Source organism: Eretmochelys imbricata, chromosome 3 (genome assembly GCF_965152235.1).
Source record: "Eretmochelys imbricata isolate rEreImb1 chromosome 3, rEreImb1.hap1, whole genome shotgun sequence".
NCBI classification, from domain to species: domain Eukaryota; kingdom Metazoa; phylum Chordata; order Testudines; family Cheloniidae; genus Eretmochelys; species Eretmochelys imbricata.
The window spans coordinates 197,479,574-197,505,831 of NC_135574.1; the positions used below are offsets into that span (position 1 = coordinate 197,479,574).

At 39.4% G+C, this 26,258-nt stretch overlaps 1 protein-coding gene across 1 annotated transcript in view; it reads left to right on the top strand.

The window, feature by feature from the left end:
* The window catches only part of KIF16B (kinesin family member 16B), a 234,811-nt gene that overhangs the window by 56,551 nt on the left and 152,002 nt on the right, over window positions 1-26,258 (top strand). Inside the window, exons 11-12 of the mRNA XM_077812041.1 lie at window positions 1,000-1,065; window positions 6,284-6,343. Of these exons, the coding sequence (XP_077668167.1) occupies window positions 1,000-1,065; window positions 6,284-6,343 (126 nt within the window). The remainder of the gene's footprint in view (window positions 1-999; window positions 1,066-6,283; window positions 6,344-26,258) is intronic.

Consider the following 26,258-nt stretch of genomic DNA (forward strand, 5'->3'; position numbering starts at 1 on the left):
GTATTGTAAATAGTAAAACTGAAAACACTCCATGAGGGTTGAATTACTCTGGTGTACTCTGTGCTTTGTCCTGTGCTTGTCTGGGGGAAAAGTTGAGTGATTTTGCTGGCAAGCTGACAATTTTTATTTCTGAAATATGGCTTGACTTTGCAAACTCTGGGTACACTTATTTTAGACTGCTTTGAAGATCTAATACTTTGACATTGTTCCAAGGTGTAAAAGAGTAGATATCACAAAATAAATATGGCTATGCTATGAAGAATTCCAGAGAATGTCAAATCTTATGTTATAAATGTCTGTGAGGGATACAGGGCCAAGGAAGACTAAATTAATTGAATTTGCGCTGCTTGGTAAAACAGCAGGTGGTGGTAAATGTGTACAATAGAATATAAATCCCTGTATAATTTCTTCTATGGAGAGTCTTTATATTCCCAGAATATTGTATTGCAAATGCCACCATGGCTCATTGATAATTATTTACCCAAAATCCAACACTAGTCAACGTTACAAAAATATAAGCAGTTTTCTTTGTTATATAAGTATTAGTAATTTTCATGTTCCACAATCAAATTAACAAGATATATTTTTGCAATACAAATGTCATACTCATAGAAATGTTTATAGCAGAATAGTTAAATAGACACTCATGCATAGGAAATTGTCATCTATTGCATTTCTAAAAAATTGATTTTGTAGAGCCAGTTTGTCAAAATGTTGTGCCTTAGCAGAATATGAATGTAGACAAATCAGTAAAAGTGTGTATGTAAAATTAAAAAATAAAATTGTATTTCAAATTTATACTTTGACAAGATTGCCACTAATGTGAATGTTTTATATGGATAAAGATGAAATGTCATCCACTTCAGATAAAGACTAGAACAGGATATACTACACAAATTTATTAAAATACCTGCCCAAAAATATTTCATACCTTCTAATCCACCATCCGTTGTACTGTTTATTTTCCTGTATACTGATGTGTATTGTTTTACAATTTAGATTGCACTCTTGGATTCTCCAACAGCTTTAAGTATGGAGGAGAAGCTTCAGCAGAATGAAGCAAGAGTAAGTTATAATTTGATATTTATTTTAGAGATAAATGTGGCCTGGATGCTGGAGCAATAACAGCTCATTTTCAGGAACTTTTTGGTATACACACTTATAAACACTGGCTTTAATGTTGTGGTTTGTTTGTCCATTTATTTATTTGTTTGTTCATTTATTTTACAAAGCAGCATTTTCTTGAATTCAACTAGATGTAAAAACCTCAGATTTATTTTTTTTAACTTTTTATAATAAATTAGAATTTGTAATTTTATTACTTGTTACACTGTATTTCACATAAACAGTGCAACAGAAGAAAATACATTGTAAATACTCTTGCATGCTTTCTTGAAATATATTTAACTGACTCATGTTTGAATAATGGAAAATCTTGTTCCCTGGGCAAATCTCCTTTTCTCTTCTCTGTGTATATTAAAACTTTTTGAGAAAGGTAATAGTAGACTATAATATGGAGAGTCAGAAGAAGAATGCAATGCCCACAGAAAAATGCACATTAAATTCTGGTATAGTGTTGGACTAATTCATGTTTCTAGTTTCTAAACTTGCCATAATGTGTTCTAAGAATCTGGGGCAAGTTTTTAGGAAGTAATGTTGGTCTGCCTTCCGATCTGGTATAACCATATGCAAATGGTTATTTAGATACCTAATCAGCTATTTTAACGTGCAGTAGTGATAATTGAACATATAAGTCTAGACGTAATGAACCTATATCTTTCATATCTGAGAATTTAACCCTCTTAGTAAAGGATTAAGATCTGCTTCATGTTGATCATATTTAGACAATAGCAGACTGTACAAAGAGGTAGCATTAATCAGATTTGTGAGGGAGGGGAGTATTTAGGATCTTTAAGGTAGGGTTGCTGGGCGTCTGGTTTTTGACGGGAACACCCAGTCGCAAAGGGACCCTGCTGGCTCTGGTCAGCGCTGCTGCCTGGGATGTTAAAAGTCCAGTTGGCCACTAGTAGCGAGGCAGGCAGGGTACCTGCCTAGCTCTGTATGGCTCCTGGGAAGCTGCCAGCATCTCTTTCTGGCTCCTAAGTATAGGAGCGGCCATGGGGGCTCTGCACGCTGCCCCCACCTTGAATCCTGGCTCCGCAGCTCCCATTGGCCAGGAACCACAGGCAAATGAGAGCTGCAGGGGTGGTGCCTGAAGTAAGCACCCGCACCCCAAACCTGGTCCTGCGCCCCAATCCCTCGCCCCAGCCCTGAGCCCCTTCCTGCCCTATGAACCCCTCAGCCCCAGCCCAGAGCCCTCACCCCCTCCCACACCCTGACCTTCTGCCCCAGCCCAGAGCCCCCTCCCACACCCTGAACCCCTCATTTCTGGCCCATACCCCTTCACATGCCCCAACCCTCTGCCCCAGCCTGGAGCCTTATTCCACACTCTGAACCCCTTGGCCCAGTGCGGAGCCCCCTCTGCACCCCAAACCCCTCATCGCCAGCCCCACCGCAGAGCCCTCACCCCCTCTTGCACCCCCAACCCCCTGCCCCAGCCTAGTGAAAATGAGCGAGTGACTGAGGGTGGGGGAGAGCAAGCGACGGAGCATGGGGGATGGAGTGAGCAGGGACGAGGCCTCGGTGAAGGGGTGAATAGGGGGTGTGGAAAAGGTGTTCAGTTTTCTGCAAATAGAAACTTGCAACCCTACTTTAAGGATCAAATGTGGATGTATGGTCTTCTAAAAACATTGGGCCAGTTCCTCTGCTGGTGTAAACTGGTATAATTCCATTGAAGCTGCCTGAGGATTTGGCTCATTATAATTACTCAGTCTGCTAAAATCTGTGGAATTAGTATATCTCCTTTAGGAAACAGATTTTTGACTCAACTAATTGATACTATACGTTATCTCTTTACATTATTATTATGACTCTTGATCATAATACTAATTTTTTAGGGCAAGTTGATGTCATCTGAAAAACTACTTTTACATTTTTGTTTAAAAAACATGAAACTACAAATTATCTAGGTTTCTCTCTCTCTTTTTTTTTTTTAAACTCAGGCTCTTTCAATGGGTTAAGCTAAATTTGATACCAGCACAGGCAAAATAGTAGATTCACTGGTGTAAAACCAAGGAGAATAAGGTCTCTTGTAAGCCATGTTTCTGCCTGGAGCACATTTATAATAGTTATCCTACACTAAAAAACTAGCTTTCTGTACTGTGTTCAGTACCTGTGGTGGAACGTGAATAATAGTAGTTTGAACATTAAGTTACAACAATGCTTTTCCTCCTTAAAATATTTGTTTAAAAATACTGATTAATATTAATTTAATCTGAATCACAGTTGAATAAATACACACAGCGTTCCCTGAGTATTGTTGTTACGAACGTTTAGGTGGGTGGTAGAAACTGCTAAATGTATGGTATTAATTGGAATATATTTTTCATGTCTTATAATATTCATTGCTTGTCCTATTCAGAAGTGTTGTCCTCACTATGTGGGATGTTTATCGAGTATGTTTTATTGTCCACTGTCAACCTCATTAATATGTTATGAGATTGCTGCTTAAGATAATTACCACAAGCATAATTACTGAATTACTGCAAATTCTTCGCACATGTTAAAAAGGGTAAAGCTGTTCTATAACCGAATGGCTGCAATAGTGAATTTGATTCTACAGGTCTAAAGACTTTGTTACCATATTTAAATTGGCTAGTTCATAGTAGTTCTCTTGAAGGAATTAATTGCTGTGTTAGAGAAACTATTTTAAACAACTCATGTGCATTAAAAATTCTCCAGAAATGGTGAAGGTAGAGGTGATGAGCATCAGGATTCCCTTATATTTTTTTCTTTAAAAAACAAAAGAAAATATTGACAAGACTAATATTCTGATTGTCAGCATTCTGGACCTAGGTGGCACAGTGGAGAGAAGTATTATCTTTTCCTCTCTGAGTTTAAATCCTAGGTTACAGGTGAAAATGAGCTACTCATTTCATTTATAATTTCAACTTATTCCCTGGTGGACAGTGGACCATATTATGTAACTACCACACAGTGCATCTTAATTTGTAGCCTGTCCACAAATAAAGCCGACTGTGAAACTGAAGGATATGGTTGCAAATCAAGATTGAGGTAATTTGGGCAGAGCTGTGAAGGGAAGCATTGCTATTTGTCCCTCCAAGTACATGATCAATTTACATATAAATCTTAAAGGAGACAGAAGCAGTTAGTCTTGAGTTTAAGCATTTCATCACTTGAAAGTAGATTCAGGTAGTAAAAGATGTATAAACTTAATTCCACGGTGAAAAAATCAAGAGAAGTAATTATCAAATATTGCTTGGGAATAAAAGACAGTGTCCGAGGACAGTGAACAATTTATACTGACTACATCCTTGTATGCATTATGTCAGCTATTTAGAGAGCCTGGGATAAGTGCTTTTTATGTCTATAAATCAAAGAAATATAGCCTTCATCAGGGATTTCAGTTTTGAAATTTAATTTTTATCATAGGGAATAAGGTAACATGACAGGTTTGTCTTTGTACAGATATGCAGAGTTACACATGTCTAAGATTTCTTGAGCCATAATCTGACATATATTTATAATAGGCATTCTAGGATACTCTTATTATTAAGAATTTGAATTTTTTAAATTTAAGTATATAAACACTTCAAATAAAAAGATTTATACTCTTTAGTTTTTGTTCCTTGATTTTACATAGTCTTAAAGTGAATATAAATCCCATGCATTGGAGAGTGGAAACGTAAAAATACAGTAAAAGCTGTGTTATCTGGCACTTTACCAGCCAGGAAGCTCTATAAACTGGCATTTCTGATCTTCATTGAAAGTCCAATTTATAGTCCGGTTAGCGCGGGGATGGCAGGCTCCCTATGTGGCTCCGCATGGCTCCCCGGAAGCGGCGACATGTCCCTGCTGCTCCTAGGCAGAGGAATGGCCATGAGGGGTTCAGAGTGTGGGAGGGGGTGTGCGGTGCAGGCTCTGGGAGGGAGTTTGGCTGCAGGAGGGGGCTTGTGGCCGGGGGTTGGGGTTTCGGGGTGCCGGATCTGGGAAGTGCTTACCTCGGGCGGCTCCCTGCTAACGGTGACATGTCTCCGCTGCTCCTAGGCGGAGATGTGGTTAGGTGGCTCTGTGTGCTGCCCTGCCCTGTGTGTTGGCTCCGCAGTTCCCATTGGCCAGGAACCATGGCCAATGGGAGCTGTGGGGGTGGTGCCTGTGGGCGGAGGCAGCATGCAGAGCCGCCTAGCCACCCGTCCACCTAGGAGCAGCAGGGACATGTCGCTGCTTGTGGGGACCTGCCTGAGGTGAGTGCCGCCTGGATTTGGCACCCCGCAGCCCTCCTGCGCCCTAACCCCTTGCTCCGAGCCCCCTCCTGCAGCCAATCTCCCTCCCTGAGCCCCCTCCCACACGCAGACCCTTACTCTTACACCCTCTTAGTTAACAGGAATTTTTCTGGCACCCCCCCCATTCCTCCAACATGCCAGATCAGAAAGCTTTTACTGTACCACAAAAACATTTCTCAAAAAGAAAAGGAGTACTTGTGGCACCTTAGAGACTAACCAATTTATTTGAGCATGAGCTTTCGTGAGCTACAGCTCACTTCTGTAATTATTAGCTTTTGTAAACCTTTTTGGACAACGTATGGCCTGAATCATGACTACTCTTACCTTACCTTGCATAATCACAGTGACAGTTGATTCTAAAATTATTCCAGTTCATTATAAAATTTGGGTGTAACCTTTAACTCATTCTGTGGCTGTAGATTTCATAGGATTGACTAAGCACGGCACGTAATAAATCCTTTTATTTGTTCAGAAATTACCTGCCATTATTTTAAATGACCATCCCTTTACATCCTTGTTCTTATGAAACATTACAAATTGGAGTTTTCACTACATCCTTTGTAATCTTAAATATCTTTTCCTTTCTAAAAAGATGAAAAATCAGAGTTATGATAGCCTATTGTTTTTGTCGTCTTGCTGTATATTTGGCAAATAATTATTACAAACGAATGCGTAAGTAGCACAGTGGCCACTTAAACAGGGGAAAGTTTAAGTGGCCACTGTAACAGATTGTGGTGAAATTGAATTATTATCCCAATATTAGAAGTGGAATCAGTTGCAGGGAGCAACAAACTTGGCAAATATTTGGCATTTTAAGTTGTTCTCTGAAATTTTGTGCCAAGCCCTTTGTGAGAGTAAGTGTGGTATTTCAAACAAGACTAGTTTAATATAGGATGTTATCTTTTTGTTTTATTTCATAGGTACAAGAGCTGACCAAAGAGTGGACAAACAAGTGGAATGAAACACAAAATATTCTAAAAGTAAGGATCAGTTAAACGCACCATTTTCTCATTTGACATTTTAAGTAAACTTGTAGAAATGCATTTTTTTTTCTTTAAAATGGGGTACTGGAGTTAACTGTTGTATTCTATTTTTAAATGTTGTGTTACCAAAAAAAAGTGTGTGGGTGTGTACGTCAGTCTGACTTGACTATTTTGAAAATAGCTTTTTGCGTAAAAGCTCATGAATTTTTATATTTTCAAATAAAATTTAATAGGCCTACAGCACAACCTGTTCAATTATTTTACTGATGCTGGATCATTTCCATCTTGGACTTTGCCAAAAGGGAGATCTGTTTTGAATATTTCAAACATTTAATCTGCTTTTACTGAGCTCTGTGAAAAGAAACCACCTTCTGCTTTTCTCTGTCCTTTGTGTGGTGACCTCCCATGGCAGTCGGTGGCACAATTACTATATATATTATGTTAGTGGATACTGAGACAGGTTTTGGAATTTCTGAGTGGCTAAGTTTAGGTTCCAGATTTGCTTTTTAGCTTTATTTCAGTACTAATGTAGTAGTGTTTAGCAGAAATTGTTGAAAGATTTCCTTCCAATCTATGTTACCATTATATCCAATCTTAGACTATCCAAGCTTAATTAAATACTTGTTCAAATTTTTTATTCTCCACCTTATGTCTGCTGCTGCCAGCTTTTGTAAAGACTGGCCATCTAGATTTGTATGAAAACATTAGGGGGAAAGTGGTACAATTATTTGACAGCATGCCCACTAAGAAAAAGCACATCTTATTCTAAAATAGCTTATAAAATTGGAAGAGACTTTCAATGGGACTTGTGCTTCTGAATCTCTTAGGTGCTTTTGAAAACATCATCCAGAATAGGTGTTCTCTGTGTAATCTTTTGTTACAAATTCTGTTTATAATCTGAATTGCTAAACCTTAATCTAAATCTCTTGCCTCATTCTATCTACATAGGTTTTCTAGTGCTAGTTGACTATTGATGAGTGACACTTTGAGCTGCTATTTTTAACAGACTAATTTTCTGATGTTATCAGTCCAAAGTATAAGAATCTCTCTCTCCACTTGATCTCTCACACGATAAACCATAGCATTTCTTGCCAAACACCTTTAGTTGATCGATTAAATTAAATCTTAAAATTTCAGTCTAGTACTTGTTTAGTCCTATCTATATACATATGCTGAATGCACAGTTGCTGATGAGTTCTGAAAATAACACAAGCAAATAATTGAAGAGGAGATCCCAGAATTCTATCTTATGACCCTGATGTGAGCCTTTTTTTTTTCTTCTCTTATTGATTTTGCTATGCATCACTTTTTGATTCCTTAGCTTCAGTATTTCATAGTTCATCCCTGTGCCTTTTACTCATTATCTGACTAGCCATGCTTCAAAATAAAATACAGGTAATTTGGAGTGTGGTACAGAATTGGAAACTGCCTGGCAGATGCTATGACAAAATGGACTAATTTTGTTTAATGTCTGTCTGGAAATTGAGCTGGGACTTCATATGTACATATTCCTCAGAGATTTTTGTTCCAATTTTTCCACTGTTAGGTTTCTCCATGGTATCCTACACAGAGCTCTGTGTAAGATCGAAAGTTTGTCCCTCTCACCAACAGAAACTGGTCCCATACAAGATGTTACCTCACCCACCTTGTCTCTCTAATTTGACTAGCAGCAATCATCAAAATACTCCTGTCCCTGGAAAAATGGAAATCTATAAAAAGATTTGCTGGTTTATCTGCTGTGTTTTACACCACCACCTTAATAAAGAAATTGATTTTCTGTAATATTAATATTAAAGATATTCACATGTATTGGGAAAAATGAAATTGAAATTTGTTTTTAAAAATTATGGGCCAAAATAAAAGAACAAATTAGAACACCTCACATATGGGCTTTAGAACCGTCACTGGCTCCCCACCTAATCGCAGATCCAATTCTAAGTTCGATCCTAATCTACAAAACCCTGGGTAGGCTGGGACCTGGGAATAGTAGAGAGAGTTTTTCCCACCAACAATCCATCCATCCGTACAGCTGCATTAATTGAAGGTTAAACTATTGAATGGAATGTTGATAATAAAAGGTCCTAAGTACAGAATTCACTACCAAAAGAGATTAGAATGGGCCCAAATTTTACAATATTTGGTGCATGTTACAGAACCCTATCTCCTCTCAGGCCTTCCCCATTATACCAGAGCTGAATTTTCAGGTATTCCTCCAAAGCTTTTCTCTATCTTCTATAGTACAGTGATTCTTGAACTGTGGTTTACTGAGCATTCCAGGTAATCTTTGGAGTTGATTTTTGTCACAAAAGTGAAGCATTTGTCAGTTGTCAAGCAGAAATGTTTCCTGCTCTATAGAAGTAGCGTTGGACCCTTCTGGACTTCCAGCCCCCAAAGGTTCTTTTTGAGAGTGCAGAAAACTGAATACTCCTTTATATTTTTTGCAGCTGCTTATTGTATGCCTTTACTAGCTGTCTTTTTGATGTAAATTCAGACTTGATCAACTTTGCCAAAGAAACATAATTGGAGGGCTTGCAAATATATAAGACAGCAGAATTAACCTAGCACAGTGACCTAGGAAAGTTAATAGTAGGAAATGCGTGCAAAGACCAGTATTGATACTAATACAACGTGCAGTCCTACACCTAGGAAGAGGAAATAAACATCACAGATCCAAAATATGGAGACAACAACCCACAGCCACACGCATTCCATCGAAGAAGCTTATTTCCACCCTGTCTTTAAAGGTTTCCCAAAATCATGTTGTTAGGATTTGGGGTATTGAGAAGGGAATATTCCACTAGAAGTTTATCTATAGGGGTAGTTCAAAATGTATATGGGAGTTGAAGCTGGTGCAGAGTTCAGTGGCCTGCTTGGAAAGTGGTGTTTGTTATGAGCTTTATGACCTGCACATGTTTTCTGGTTTCTGGATTGAAATTTTTTTCCAGCTGTTGTTGATTATTGTTGATGGCCTCAGGGCAGCCCTGCAAGTGTCCCCTCACCTTAGTTTCCTTCTTCAAATAAACTTAGAACTGCCTTTTGGAGTATATAAATAGGCTTTTTATGGGATTAATTTATTATCAACAGTCCCACTACCATAAACCAGAATCTCCCCAGCACAGTCCAAATAGTACATTCATCACAACAATCCAGCATCAAGTATGGCTTCGGCATCTCCCACAGTGCCCCAGCTGAGCCCCTTTAGCAGGTGTATTTCTCTGCCCTGTGTCCTTCTCGTGTAGAGTTCTAGCTTTTGCCTAGAGACATCAGTGGGCTCACTCCCTCTATCATTCCCCATCTTCAGTCCTCTCCACCCTCTGGCTTCAGCTCTCCAGCTCAGAAAGCCAGCAGACCTCTCCCTCTGCTGCTCTTAGTTGTTAGACCCAGGTTCTCTGGCCTGGGGAAGTTTGTGGGTGACCCCCTGACTGCTTTCTGCTTTCATCAGTCTGATCTGGCTCCACTGCTCAACCAGGGAACTCCCTCATTCAGGAGCATCCCTTCCCTGAAGCTCCCAGCGCATATCTGCCCTTCCTCTGAGGTTTCTTTACTCTCATGACTGGACTGTCTTTCTTCTCTTAATTCTGGGTTCTAAACTTTCCCTCTAAGCTCCTTCTCAGGACTCTGGACTTCTATTTATAACTGCCAGAGGCAGCCCCACCTTCCTGTTACACCAAACTAGGCGCACCTGGACTGGTACAGGAGAGCTGAGCCTAATTTCGTTTAAGCTATCCTGTTGTTATGACCTATAAAGCCCTAAATGTTGTGGGGGACACTATGTTGAAGGACTTGTCTACACGAACAGTGAGCCCACCACAAACTGGGGCATGAATCTAAGCCCTACTAGCCTGTCTCATGCTAATCATTCGTTAGTGTGCTTTGATCTAGTCCCATTTCAAAATGGGGTAGATCAAAGCAAGCTAAGGAACGTAACTTAACAGTGGCCACATGAACAGTTAATGTGCAGCAGGCTAGTGCAGAGTAGATTCACACTCCAGTTTGCAGTGGACTAACTGTTTATGTAGACAAGCTGTAAGAGACTTTCTGTGATGTATTGCTAAAGTTTCAATCAGCAGGGCGTTCTCCATTAAAGCCTTTGGAAGTTGTTTCTTCTCCAGGTCTGGAAGAGCCCATGTTCTTTCATCTTCAGGGTGTAAGGCTCACCTTTTCTCCCTTGCTGGGTGGGTGTGAGGTTTGATTCTTATGTGGACTCTGTGAGAAAGTCAGTTAACTTGTTATGCTTATATTGTTGCTGGGTTATTTGATTTAGTCTGGGGTAGCATGTCTGTTTTTTGTGTATTTTTAAGAGATTATTGGAGAGCTCAGAATTGGGTGGGACTTTTACTGTAGTTTTGTAAACTCTTGAAGAAATAAAATATTAAAATGTTTGAGAACTCTCTCCTGTCATGTATGGAAAAAAATGACATTATATTGAAAATGTCTCCCATATCCATTATCAAATGTTGGATAAGGAGAGGTAAAAAGATCAAAAAAAGTCATGTAATACTAAATGTGGAAAGGGAAACAAAATGGCAATAAAATGTCAGTGTTGGGAAGTTAAGCTTTCAAAAGTTAGGAACCTCCAAAAACAGAGTTTTCCCCACAGCTTGATCTTGGCTATATTATATCCTGTATATTTTATAGCCTATGTTATTACCGTCATGTATCAATTTACACTTTACAAGAAAAATAGTATTGAAAATGTCACATCTGTGAAAAAGGCAAAGTTAGAGTTGCAGTGGAAACTTACTTTTTTTTTTTTTTTTTACAATTTTTTGACTTTTTTGAGAGCTTGAGTTCCCTCCCAACTTTAAAATGTTGCTTTAGTACAGCGGTCAGCAACCTTCGGCACACAGCCCATCAGGGTAATCTGCTAGCGGGCCATGAGACATTTTGTTTACATTGACTGTCTGCAGGCACGGACCCCCGCGGCTCCCAGTGGCCGCGGTTCACCGTTTCCAGCCCATGGGAGCTGTGGGAAGCGGCAGGCTGCAGGGGAGTGCTGATCTACACTGCAGCTGTAAATCGACCTAAGTTATGCTACTTCAGATGCTCTCCTGATGACGTACCTTATGCTTCTCGGGGAGCTGGAGTGCGGAAGTCGATGGGAGAGCGCTCTGCCATCGACTTTGTGGGTCTTCACCAGACCTGCTAAATGGAACTGCTGCATCTATTGCAGCAGCTCTGACCTAGGTGTAAGTATAGACACGACCAAAGTCAGGGTCTGTTTTAGCACCCCGTGTCCCAGCAGTTGTCTTGTTTCTGGGAGGGTTGTGTGGTGGTGAGTTGAATCTAGTGTTGAGAAGCCTTGTTTACACTGTGGACTTTTTGAAATTCTCCCACTGCTTGAAGCATTAGGGAAATTGATTGGTAGTAGAGCTGGGTCTCCCAACTTTATCACGTCTTATGATATGTGATGTTTTTCTTTAATCCAATTCACCAGAAAGTGTGGTGATGAAATGGAAATCTCAGTGTTTTGGGGGTTTTTTTAAGTAAGCTCCTAGCTGTTGTGTTTGGGGAGAAAAGCTTCAAAAATGAATCTAAAATTCACTGGCTTAAAATCATAAGATTTTAAAAATAATCTCATGGTGTTTGGAGGCCTGACTCAAGATTATTGGAGACTGGGGTTGTCAATGTTGTAGAACAGTAATGGTAGAATTTAGAAAAATCTTGATGTAGACACAGCCTAAGGGAACTAAGCAGATTCAACCCAAGGCTTTTCTCCCTCTCCATGGTGCTTCAAGGGAAGATGCCCTGTCAGGGAACACAGGTTTTTGGGGAGCCCTGCCTCTGGGAAAAGCAGGGGAGAAAAGAATCTGGGCAGTAACTTCTAGTGGTAATGTAAATCCATTGTCCTACCTGCTACCTTCTTCCAGTTACCTTCCTCCTCCCCCTACTTCCTCAAGTAATAGGGGTTAATTGTCCATTCTTTCTTAAACAAGGTTCATCTGCTGCTTATCCTGGGTTAGGAGGTATGTTTTTCTGATTCTTCCATTGGTACCTGATGGTAGATGGTGCTGGAGTGTTTCCTGGTTCCCTCCCTTTTTAATCCAGTTTTCGGGTACCTGAGAGTGCTTGATCCTCTTCCTTCCACCCAAGCTAGCTCTACAGAGGTTCCTGGTACTGCTTGCTCCCTGCCCTGTAGTGGCTGAAGCTAACTGGTTTGTAGAACTAAATTGCTTTTTGCCCTTACATGCTCTACCACCCATTCTTCCAAAGCTGCTGAGCTTGTAAATTCCTGTCACCAAATATCTGTTGTTAACTACTGCTAACATATGTCCACTATATGCAGGTGTACGTCTAATATCCTAATGCTTTCTACTTTTTATTATGCTCAGTCCCACATTTTCCAATATTTAATGTTTTTAAAAGGATTTTTTTTTCAGCCTTTAGCAGAGTGTACAGCTTCTTAAGGTTTATTCACACATCCAATTTGAAATGTTCAAATTTGGAAGTTTTTGTATTATCTTCACAATACATCATTAATGTTTAACTCCACAATGATTGATGGGATTTTACTCAAACATTCCAAAATGGAGACCAAGTATAGAAAATTTCAATCTAAATGATGAATGCTTCAGAAAGTTGTTAGCATATGAAAATAAAACTCGAAAATGTTTTGCAGCACCATAGCAGTTGTAACAGCTATAATGCTGTGTGTGTAACTTAAACTTGAGCATCACAGTGTTCTGCCTGCATATTGCATGCAGCTATATAATGTGTTTACTATTTCGTTCTCTTTCTGCTCTGCGTTTTTGTAGGATTCATTTGTTTAATATGTATCACTAATGATTTCCCACACTGAACTATGACAGTGTGCTTATTCAAATTGAACATCATGAACTCTTTTGTCTGCTAGTCCTGCTAGTCTTTATAGAACTCTTTGGATTTGATTTTGGTCCCACCTAGTTTGGTATTGCACCCAAACTTTGGCATGTTGGGCCCAGTCATCCCAACTACCTCATGTGGACAGGGGCCAGATCAGATGTTTTTTGGGATGGGGGATATAAAGAGTGGGAGCAGCTAGTCTGGAGAGTGATTCTTTCTTCCCTTGATTCTGAGGAAGCCCCTTTGCTGGTAGATTGCAAGGGTTGGGCCCTAGTAATCAAGAAAAGCTTTGATTGTGTATTTTGGGGTGTATTATAGCTGCTATACGGATTTATACCTGCTGGGTATCTGACAGTATCCTACATGGCAATGGCCTGTAGCATTGGTGAGACACGTGAAAACCCTATTGGGATAAGGGAGGATTTAAGAACAGTTTCATGAGAAAACACCATGGGAGCATAGCACTTAAGAGGGGCCATGCTAACATGTGGAGGGGTTGCCGTCACAGCTGTGCTGGGCTTCTGAAGATTCATATGGATCTTGGGTTGTCTGGTGATTTATAGAGCCAAACTCCCTCTTCATTATCTGTGATGGAAAGATTAGGAGGAAACTCCACAAATTGGCTTTTAGATATTTTCCCTATCTCTTCAGGAGCATCTGTTGCCTTTCTATCATGTTAGTTTCTTGGCATCATTAAATTCTGTCTAGAATGAAAAGCATTAGTTTTGATGCTGAGCCTTGTGGCTTTTCTATTCACTGGCATCCTTGTACTTGAAAACAGCTCACAGTAATTTAGTATTACAATCTGACTTTGTAATCTGGTTATAAGAATCTGCCCTTGGTCACTTTAGCTAATTCAAGGAGAATGCTTTTCATGCCATATTTAATAACCTTATGTATATGTTGTTAGTATTGTGTAAAATGTGGCTTTGAAATCCAAGTAGATTATGTTGATTGTTTAAACCCCATCTGCTTTGTGTCTTCTCCACAAATGTCATCAGCATTGTCAAGAGAAGACTTGCAAATTATGAAACAATGCTGCTTAATATTTGCTGTCATATTTTTAGGTGTCCTGTATCAACATCTCTTACTACCTTTTGAATTTTGCTTACATCAATGTCAGTCTTAAAGGTTTTGACTCTTGCCTGTTCCCGTTCTGAAAAATTAGGATTGTTTGCTCTCCTCTGTACTTGGCCTATTTACAATGTTTTATTAAAGATCAATTCTGAGTTCCATAATTTCTTTAGACCTCTTCTAAGCTATTAGTGTAACCCGACCAGCTGTCAACCTTTGCCTCTCTTCGTAGACTTTAATTGGCACAAAAGTCTTTTGATGTGGCGGCTGAGTTCTACTAAATATTTTCTCATATGCTTGTAGAGATCATTTCCCTTTCTGGAATCTTACTTTTGTCCACTTATTTAAAATTTCTTTCACTAACCTTTAGAAGTTCCACAAATCAGCTTTATCTTAAACTTCTTTAAATACATGAAGAAGGTGGTGGTGATTTTTTTTTCATTTTTTTCAACGTTGCTTCAGATTTCTTCTTTTCTTCGTTAGTGTTTGTGATACAAATCAGTTTTACACTTTCAGCTTTCTTCCCCTGCGTTTCACATGATTCCTGCACTCTTTTGCTGTATTTATATCTGAACCTTCCCCCCCCCCTCATTTTAGCATCTAGGAGCCCTAGTCATGGATCAGGTCCCCATTATGCTAGGTGCTGTACAAACAACAAAACAGTCCCTGCCACAAAGATCTTGCAATTATAAGTATAAGACAAGAGACAATAGATGGAGACAGACCCCTTTTATTTCATTGTCCAATCTTTGGCCCCAACCTTGCAGTGAGCTTTACGTGGAAGGGTCCAGCTGACTTTTGTGGGGCACAGAGGTCTGCCTGCACAGAGTTCATTAAAAGACATGGTTCTATGTCCTGACTTCTTATGTAATGATCTCAGTCAGTTTAGTAGCCTTTTTTCCTGAGCTCGCACTCTTGTTTAGGGACATAGCCATATTTTCATCAATAATACTAATTCTGCCTTAGTCCTTTACCACACGCTGTGCAAGGAAGATATTGAGCACCTATGTCTATACAATCTTGTTCTCCGTTGTGCCCTTGGGTTGTATTCTAGCCTAAAATCCCTTATTTTCCTTTAAAATCCTCATTCTTTTTCAGGACTGGGTGGGAGACGTGTTCCATTTTTTTCTTGTCCATGCTCCAAACATCTGTCAGTCTTTAAGTATTTATGCCTCACTCTCATCCTCCAAAGTTCGTGCAGCAACTTCCTTTCCACTAAGGAATGGATAAAGCTCACCTTAGAAACAATTAAATCCATTCCTAAATCAGGCTGCTTGGCAGTTGCAGACTCATGCAGACGCTCCCTTGACTTCTTAAGATATGAAATATAAGCACTGGAGATCTGCCTCTAGATAACTCTCAGCCCCAACCAATCAGGGTATTTGAATGATCAAGAGGCCAAAACTACTTTGGTTTTTTTTGTAGAACACTGGGTATTGTTGGCAGGCTATTAATTTTCAGAATCACTTCCTTTCCCCTCTTGTTTATTTGCAAATATTTCCATAATAAACCCTGGCATGACTACCTTACACTGATCCAGCCGAACTGCATTATATTAATAGCAATAACTGTGGTAACAATAGAAGCACAAGCAGGAATAAAGCACAGACTTAAAGCTGTTCCCTCTTCTCTCTCAACTCTTTTTTTAGTTGCTCAGTTAAAATGCACCCCTTCAACAAATATCCTGTCTGCTTACAAAGAGTCTTTGCCTCCATTTAGAACAATAATCAGCGGTCTACTTAACAGACTTCTAATACACAAGTTGTTCAAACTAATTAGGCTCTTGAAACCACAAGCCATAAAGCTAGCAATATATCTCACATTGCCAGCTGTTGATAGCAACTCATGATTGCAATGCCTATTTCGTGTTTGAATTACAAAAATTGTGACGTGCACAGTGAGTGTCTTCAGCAAACAAAAAACTATTTTTAGCACAACTTCCATGAACTGCTAGCGTGCTAGAACCCTAATGCACAATGGGCTTAATAGTCAGAGTCCACTAATACACACTTCTTCTTTAAACCTACATAATTATTATATAATCACAAAATAAGACCTTAATTTTTGATGATTAATGTAATTTCTCATTCATTTTACGAGTCCATTAATCAGTTTTCACAGAGTATTTACAACACTTATTGTGTAAAGCCCTGATCCTACAAACACTTACAGAGGCATAATTTTGTGAGAAACTTCTCTTCAGTGGGACATGTGTTTAAGTGTTTGCAGGATCCAGGTGCTAAGTTGTAAATGTTTAGGAGCTGAATGAGCAGTGAGCATAATGATAGAGTACAGGGCCAGCCCTAGACCAAATGGCACTGTAGGCGAGGAGGATCTTCGGCGTCCCCCCATCCATTTGTTAAATTTTTGAATACCTTATTTTTTATTGCATTTGTAGCCCATTTCATGGCTTTGATGCACAATTAGCATGCATGATTTATCCCTGTCATATAAGACGATAAATTTGCTAGGATCTGTATATATTCATGCCATATATAAGCAAATAACAAAATTTGTTTCCGCTAAGCTTATAGAAACTTTTTAATTTTAAGAATTATTGAAATGTAGTAAAATGAAGAAATTGAACTGTGCACCAATATTGGGTGGACAAGTATTAAATAGCATTACAGTAGGTGCCAACCTCAGAATTTTAACCCTAGTCTTTTAGTTCCAAAGGTTGCTTTTCTTGCCTTTGTCCTTGTGAACTGAAGCAGTGTCAAGAGAGAGCCAAAGACTGGCCAATGGCATTTTCAAGTGATAAAATAGTAAGTGATGTCAGTCTCTCATTGGCCATCATCGATCCAAAGTATGTTTTGATGAGCCTGCCCTTCGAAAAGCTGTGCTCACCATTTGTGACTGTGACTGGCAGCATGAGCAGAATCCTCAAAGCTATCCACATATTAGGAAAAGTGTCCTTCAGCTTTACATCATGAATGAATTGGAGAACTTGGAATGCAGAGTGCTTCCTGTGTGGCAAAATGTAATGGATGTTGTCCAGTTCAACATAGAGGTCTTGATCATTGGGGTCCGAACATTCCCCATGTGTCAGCATCCAGTGAAGATCCATGCAAATGTTCATGTATTTTCCTGTCCACCTTGCTAAGCTTACTAAGGTCATACAAAATTCCCCTGGGTCTTTTTGTAGTGCTTCATTTGTCCAAACCTTTCTTTGATGGACACTTGAGCAGTGTCAATGAGCAAGCAAAGAAACTCTCTCTTGAATTTTTCGTCCGAGCTTTCCATCGCCTCATCTCTGTCCTTGTAACCAAACTGTCTCTTCTTCTGAATACGAGTTTCCTTGAAGGCAGGCTCACCTCCTAAATTTTCTGCCATTTCTTTGGCAGCAGTGATGGCACCTTGAAGTCCTTTGTGTCTGTAGGTCACAACGAAATCAAGGCAGCTTCTTATCAAAGTATAAGCTGTTGCAGTGTCCTTCGACTGAGTTTGTAATGCCTTGTTTACAGTGTTTACTTGGAACAGAATATCATTCCAAACCACAGTTGAGACTAGGAATTTGAAGTCAAAGATTTGGTTTGCCAGGCTTTGCGCCTTGTGTCAGATTTTGGCCTCGGCTTTACTTGACTGCCAGTTATATCAGGGAGTCATAAACCTCAGTCACTTGGTATTTCACTGGCCTTATGCTGTCAATGCGGCTCTCCCAGTGAGTGTCACTTAGCGATTTCACATTTAGATTTGTAAAATTGTCCATGAGGATCTTCCATCTGATAGCTGATGCTGAAAACAGGACGTATATCCTTTGCACTGCTGTGAAGAGAGATACTGAATCTAAAGAAGATGACGCAGCATATGACACAACCAGGCTGAAGGAATGGCAGCTACAAGGCATGAAGAAAGCTCTTGGATTCAGCACAAGGATCCTTGCGTGGATGCCACTGCTTCTTCCCTTCATGTTTAGGCCATTGTTGTAGCCTTGAAGTGGCAGTCCAGAAGCTTTATAAATGTTTTGAATGAGAATAAAATAAACAGTTCTGTTAGGCTTTTTCCAGTAGAGTCATCCACAGACCTGAAACAGATAGTGTTTCTTTATTTGGATACAGCCATCCTTGTCGCCTTCAAATCTTACTGTAAATGACATCTTTTCCCTGTGACTAATGTTGGGAGTTGTCAAGGTTCCTTCCCCACTCTGAACTCTAGGGTACAGATGTGGGGACCTGCATGAAAACCTCCTAATCTTACTTTTACCAGCTTAGGTTAAAACTTCTCCAAGGTACAAACTATTTTACCCTTTGCCCTTGGACTTCCACTGCTACCACCAAACGTTTATCTGGGTTTATTTTTATTAGGAAGGTGTTGTTTGGAAACGTCTTTCCCCCCAAATCCTCCCAACCCTTGCACCCCACTTCCTGGGGAAGATTTGGTAAAAATCCTCACCAATTTGCATAGGTGACCACAGACCCAAACCCTTGGATCTTAAGAACAATGAAAAAAGCATTCAGGTCTTACAAGAAGAATTTTAATAGAAGTAAAAAGAATCACCTCTGTAAAATCAGGATGGTAAATACCTTACAGGGTAATTAGATTCAAAACATAGAGAATCCCTCTAGGCAAAACCTTAAGTTACAAAAAGACACACAGACAGGAATATCCATTCTATTCAGCACAACTTAATTTCTCAGCCATTTAAAGAAATCATAATCTAACGCATATCTAGCTAGATTACTTACTAAGTTCTAAGACTCCATTCCTGTTCTGTACCCAGCAAAAGCATCACACAGACAGACAGAGACCCTTTGTTTTTCTCCCTCCTCCCAGCTTTTGAAAGTATCTTGTCTCCTCATTGGTCATTTTGGTCAGGTGCCAGCGAGGTTATCCTAGCTTCTTAACCCTTTACAGGTGAAAGGATTTTTCCTCTGGCTAGGAGGGATTTTAAAGGTGTTTACCCTTCCCGTTATATTTATGACAGGAGTGCAGTCCGTTATTACAGTGCAGTACTTTGCTTTGCCAAGCTGTATCAATATGTTATCAAACACCTTCCTTGCTTTAAGGTGAATCAATTCATTTTGAATTGTTTTGCTGTAGTAATGGTCCATAGCTTCTTTACAAATTACTTGACGTAGGTTCTCATGCATGACATCGTCGTATTTCCCAAGGAGTTCTACCACACCAAGGTAATTACCATTCTGTTCAGTGAAGAACTTATCCGAGGAGCCCTGGAAAGCCAAATTATTCTTTGCTCCTCCAGTGCTGGGTTTCTATGTTAATAAAATGCGCTGGTTTCCTGTGACTCTGCATTTATTCATCTTGAGCATAGACTCAACCTCCATCCATTTGGAGAAGGCCGTAAAATGGCTGGGTGACTTTCATGTTGCTTCAGAGCATCAGCTAATTTATGCTAGTAATTGTACCCAGATAATACAAGCAACGATTTGTCATTCTTATAAAATATTTTGCAACAAAAACAGAAAACTTTTTCAGTTGATTTCAAGTAAACTAGCCAACTCACCATTCTGGAGTACTCTTTCGCAGTGTGACTTTGAAAAGTGTCGCTTCTGCTCATTTACTGGAAGCGTCATCCTCATTTTTGCCCAACCCATTCAAAATTGTATATTGGCAGTGTTTAGGATCGCCGGCCATAAAGCAGGATCTGATGTATCGATTTGTGGTGTGCAGTTTTTCTTACTGCTATTTCTGTCATCAGGAGAGAGAGATTCTTTTTCACTATTTCTCTCCTTTTTATGTAAACCAGATTTTTCTTTGTCATTACTCTCCTTTTCATGTAAGTCACACTGTTCATCATTGCTCTCCTTTATGCCGCCAGGAAAACTGGATGATTCTCCATCACTTTCCTCACATTTCCATTCCTCATCTTCAGGTAAATCTGCTAATTCCTTAGTAATAGGACTTCCATCATTTACGCTTTGCTCATCAATTTCTTCTGCAGTGGGATGATCACTACTGCCTAAAGCTCGGTCTATGTTTAGATATTTTCCCATCAGATTTGCCCTTTGCTGCAAACTAGATTGCAGTTGAGCTTTTTGCTTCCTGTACTGAGCTCTTGAATGCTGCTTTGGAGGCATCTTTTGTTTTCTTCAGGTAAAAACGGACAGTATTAGGGAGAGCAAAAGTCTGTTCCACAGTCTTAGAAAGTCATCAAACATTATGTGTTAAGCATGGCAAAAGAAGTAACAGTATTTCATTTATGTTGTTGTGTAGGTAGGGGTTCAATGAATATCTCTGGCATCTCATTAAATATGTCCTTTATTAGTCACTGCGTACACTCTTCAAGTCTTAAAACACAAGTACACTTCCACAATTACACAATAATACAAGGTTCACAGTGTGGCAGCTGAGCTCTCACTTACACTTCAGTTTGTTCTTATATCTCACTGACTGGTGATGCCTCTCTATATACCTGCGTGGACATGGCTGACAACATTCTAGGAGGTTCAAGGAAAATGTAGTTCACAGAAAATCTGAAAGGTTCCACGAGACTCTACAAACATCCCGAACATTCTAGAAGGAAGGTTAGTGAAAATGAATCCACATATGGAATACCTGAAACATTTTACTTCAAACATTCTACTTTCCCTTTTGTCGCTAACAACAAAAGAGACCCAGAGCCCGCAGCCCCCTAGGCCTGGTACCCCAGACGGTCACCTGGGTTGCCTGCACCTGTACCCGGTCCTGATAGAGTATATTTGTCAGCATACAGATGTTTACATTACTCTATTGACTTTTTTTTGTACTCCGCTTTTGTATATGTTTGTGTACTTGAAAATATTGGAAGGAATAACTATTTCACTTAAACCTTAAATTGTTTCTGAAGATTTTTCAGATTTTAGCAATAAGTGAGTCTAGTTACCGTGAAACTGTTCTTGACTGACCTGTATTGGTTAGTGCACTTTAGTTAGCATGTTGAATGTAAAAAAAGTTGTATTCCGAACATGATCATTCACTTTTAAAAAGACACAGACAACATAAATATCACACTATTGTCTGAATGTTTTTTTGCCTATTGTTACTTCTATAACTCGCAGAAATTATTTTTACATTTTTCAATTTGCTTTCTGTCTCTGATAACACTTTATGTACTGCCAGTTTGGCTATATCTCTTGCATAGACACAGTTTTCTCTGTTTAGATCTTTAATAAAGTAATAGGCTGGAGAAAAACAAGTAAGAAATAAGAAAGTATGATTGTACAACTGTAAAAACTGGCAGGGAGATTCACGGGCAGGTTCTATACTTGAAGCTTTTTTTTTTTTTTAAATAACTAGATGTCAGGGTGATGGGATTTGTTTTTTCTGTTAGAAAACAAAAAAAAAATGTATAATGTTGCATTTATCAAACTACATTTGTATTACGAAGACTGGTAAAGGTAGTTTGCATCAAATATAACTTCTTATTTACACATTATAAAATTTTCCCCATCAGTTACTTTGGAGGCTGTGGGGCAGGAAAGATGTTAGGGTTTTTTTAAGCTGTTAACATTTATTTCTCAGTGTCTGTACCTTCTCAGTAGTAAAAACCCTACAAATTACCATAGCTTCCCCTTTTTTCTAAAAACCCATTTCAGTGCTTTTTTGTTTTTCAGCACTAGATGTCACTATGGATATCAAAATCCACTTTCTGTGGCAGTTTAATTCACAGACATTTCAAGGTAAAATGGCTTGCAATATAATGACTGTAATTGCCATGTCGACATTCTTAAACAGAAGAACACGAGAATGCCAAAACAGTGCTTTGGGGACAAGTCCTGATGAATCCCACAAACGATTTTGATAGAAATGCTGTCTGAACAACAGTTTAAAAAACTGGGTAAAATGATTATTTATAAATTCAGGATTATTGCAGCTTTTTGTGATCATTTTCAGCTATTTTTAAAAATACTGCAAGAGCTAAAAAGTTTGACTAATACTTCTTGAGCTGAAAACTTGAGACAGTATGTATTTACTTTCCACTTACAGTATCTTGTGGTTGGAAATGCCAATGGCACCGATATATATTTTCCATTTCTAACTGTTTTTTCAAACTTTTTTTTCTCATCCACTACATCAGCAGATTTATAATAATACTTTAAGTAGTTAAGATTTAATCTGTTTTTTTGCCTACTCCTTCTGATGTTCACTACCTGCATCTGGCAGTTGTGACAGAGGTGCTTTTACCAGAGTTGGCTGTTAACAATCAATTTTTGATCATTGTAAACCCTTGTGTAGACTGTTTTTTTTTTTTTTTTTTTTTTTCTGGTGATGACCTTTAATTCATATTTTTAGCTCTCCATTTTATTAGAAATGTATTCCTTGTACCTTGACAGGTTTCAGAGTAGCAGCCGTGTTAGTCTGTGTCTGCAAAAAGAAAAGGAGGACTTGTGGCACCTTAGAGACGAACAAATGTATTTGAGCATAAGCTTTCGTGAGCTACAGCATGCATCTGATGAAGTGAGCTGTAGCTCACGAAAGCTTATGCTCAAATAAATGTATTCATCTCTAAGGTGCCACAAGTTCTCTTTTTCTTTTTCCTTGTACCTGTGATCTCCTTCTCCCTCTCCCTCTCTGGCTTATCTTTATTTATAAAATCAAGTACTGTGGCAACACACATATTGATCACTTTCATGGGACTTACAGTTGAGAGAACTTGCGGTCATTAAAGAACACACAATTCTCCTACTCCCCCAAAGCCTATATTGTTGAACTTGTTGTTCTAATGGGACCTGGTTTTATAGAGGGAGAGACATGAGAAATACCAAGATATCTTAAAAACTTGGGATGAAATAGTTCTGAAGTAGTTGTTAAGTGTGACACGTATAGAATAGAGGGTTATTGGATGTGTTTTACCAGCCCAGTATCTATTGTTCCACTACAAACTATACAGATTTTGAATGAGAGTTTGGACATAGATTATCCAAAACAATGTTCTCCTATACCAGCTGGATCTTTGGATGATATCATACCAATGCTTAATGCCTCACGGGATCATCTCACTTGCTGATTGCTGGTACTTATTCATATGCATATGTTAATAAGAGGGGAAAATAATATAGTAGATACAAGTATTGTAAAATAATTAGAAAAACATAAAGGATTTCAGTTCTGCTCCTGGAGCATAGCATATTTCCTCTAGGAAAACACTTTCCTCCTCCTCACTGCACTCAACAATGATTTCTTGGTGCCTTGTCCAGTTTCAATATGGACTTGCATCTGTGAGGAGGAAGAGGAAAGGGAAATTGGGAGTTGACCTACCCATAGCTCTTACCCTAATACAAACATTACTGAAAGTGGCCCAGCCACCAGGGGAACATGGACTGCAGCAGTCAGAAGTGGATTTCAGAAGAAATAGTTGCCTGATTCCAAGTGTCCCCCGCCCAACTGAGTTGACCTTGTTAGGAAAACTCCCTTCTCTTTCCCCTTCAGCTGCCTGCAATGCCTTCTTGGTGCTCGGACCACTTCAAACTTCCCTTTTCTACTAGATAGTCGAACTCAGTGGTGTCTTACATTTCTGATTAGTTTTCATTTCAGGTTAAAGGGTTTCTTTAAGTTAAAACCACCTGGGCTATCGGAGAAGCACGGTTGGGAGTAGCAATTTCTGAACTCACCAGCAGTGGATTAGAGGCTGGATTGAATAAATTAGTTGATTCAGGCTGTGCATTCCAAAGAGGGCCCTCAAGTTTCTGGGAATGTCTGTGCTCCCAAGTGTCTGGCTGCCAGCCGCCTGCTTATGATTGGACCGCTATGTTTGTGGATTATCTAGGCCATTCTTAGCCTTAATCCATCCCTGGGGATTGCATGCATTTTTCAAATGGGGGAGAGAGCTGCTTTGAAAATTCCTTTTACAGCCCAGATGCCACTTGTTCAGCAGTTTTTTCTGGGGATCTGGACTGCTTTTCCATTCATTTTCTTGTGGAAATATGCTAAATTGAAAACAGAGTAAGCTCCTGATCTACCTTTTTTTCTTTTTTTAAAGAGAAGCAATAAACTCTCTGATAGCAGCCTATCTGCTAAAGAAGCAAAGCAGTAAGTGTTCTGGAGAGAAGCAGAGGAAAGAGGCGAAGTGGAACAGGCAATCCTATTTAGACTCGGGTATGGGAGGAAGAAGAAACTCTTAAACACTAACATTTCAAAAGAAAAATGTAAACACACACTTTCCCCCTCTCCTTTCAAATTAATTATTTCCAGTAGTTGTACAGAAATATCTGTTCAGTGAGATTAGTTTAAACTAATGTAAAGTACCAGAGCCACTTCATTATATTCACATTCCAGGATGTGTTTAGTAGTTCAGTAATATACGACTTGGGGAGCTTAAATATATAATGCTGTATTGTACCTAATATGTGTATTAACTGGCAGCTAAGCATATCCTGGACTTGTATTGCAATTCTAATGCATTTAGAGACGAAGCTTTGGCCCTATACACTGCTCAAGTACATAGACTATGTTTATAACATCTGCTAGAGGATAAATGCACCTTTCAGATTGGCAATACAACCACTATCGCCACTACTGCAGCCTGAGAGTATTCCCAACTGGAGGAAGGGGAGATTTTGTGGTTAAGGCACTGGATTTAGGAGATCAACATTCAATTTCTGAGTGCCAGAGACTTCCTTTGTGAGTTTGGTCAAGTCACTTAATCTCAGGCTCAGTCTCCTCTTTGTGAGAAACATCAAAGATATGGTGGTGAGGACTAGATAGAAACTCCTATTGCCCCTCTCTCTCTACAGGGGATTTTGCCAGTGGACCCCCATAGTCCTGAATCCATCCCTCTCAAAACACCACTGTAGGCTGAGGTCTAGGTAACTCCTTTGGAACATCACCGTGTAGCCCATGCTCTCAGTGTGTTGCTCAGTCTCCCTGAGCAGTGAGTGCAACTTCTGCTACATTCAGAGCAGGCAGGGAAGGAGGGAGATAAGGACTGAGAGAAGAATTTGAAGCTAACTACTGTAAACGTGTAATGGTGGCTTTCTAGAATAAGTACATTGGCAAAAGAAATAAACAAAGGAAACTAGTGAAATATTTGCAAAATTTAACTTTTAAAATGAGAAACTGCCTTAACCATGAGACTTCCTTTTTATCCTCCTGCAATCCACCACCACATTTACAACTGGCTTAACTCAATGTGTCACTTCTAAATACAAGCTGGAACAGATTGTTTAGCATAAGCAGTTAACACACAATCTATAAGACCCTTCAAGGTGAAGGACCCGTAAACACGACTGGAGTCGTAGGAAGCAAAGAAAGGGCGGGAGGAAGCAGCTGGGAGGGCAGTTGGAAGTGGGTGAAAGATTGTTGTAATAAACCATAAATCCAGTGTGTCTATTCAGTCATGATTTTTAATGTCTAGCAAAGTTATGACTTTAAGCTCCCAGGCTTGTCTTTTGAAAGTGTTCTGCAGGTTTCTTGGAGGATGAGGACTGATAGGTCAATTCATTAGAGCACTACAGCAGTTCAGCTGCATTGGTGCAGCGTGTTAACTGTAGACTTGCCCTGAGTTTCCCAGACCTAAAGAACAACTCTGTGTAAGCTTGAAAACTTGTTTCTCTCACCAACAGAAATTGGTCTAAGAAGAAATATTACCTCGCCCACCTTGTCTCTCTGTAATAACCTGGGACCAACACAGCTACAACACTTCATACATTGAAATCAGTGGAAGTTTTGTCCATGCAAAGTCAAAGATCAAACGTTTTAACTTATTAAATTGATTCTATGAACGAAGACCAAATTTCCTGAATAATGATTTGTATCTGTTAAAGGTTTATAATGGAAGTGCTTACAGAACGTTTCTTGATGTGGCACTTCTGGGTGTCACTAGGATAATGGTAAAAAGAAAGGGAATACTAGTGGCACCTTAGAGACTAACCAATTTATTTGAGCATAAGCTTTCGTGAGCTACAGCTCACTTCATCGGATGCATTCAGTGGAAAATACAGTGGGGAGATTTATATACATAGAGAACATGAAACAGTGGGTGTTACCATACACACTATAACGAGAGTGATCAGGTAAGGTGAGCTATTACCAGCAGGAGAGCGGGGGCGGGGGGGGGATGGACCTTTTGTAGTAATAA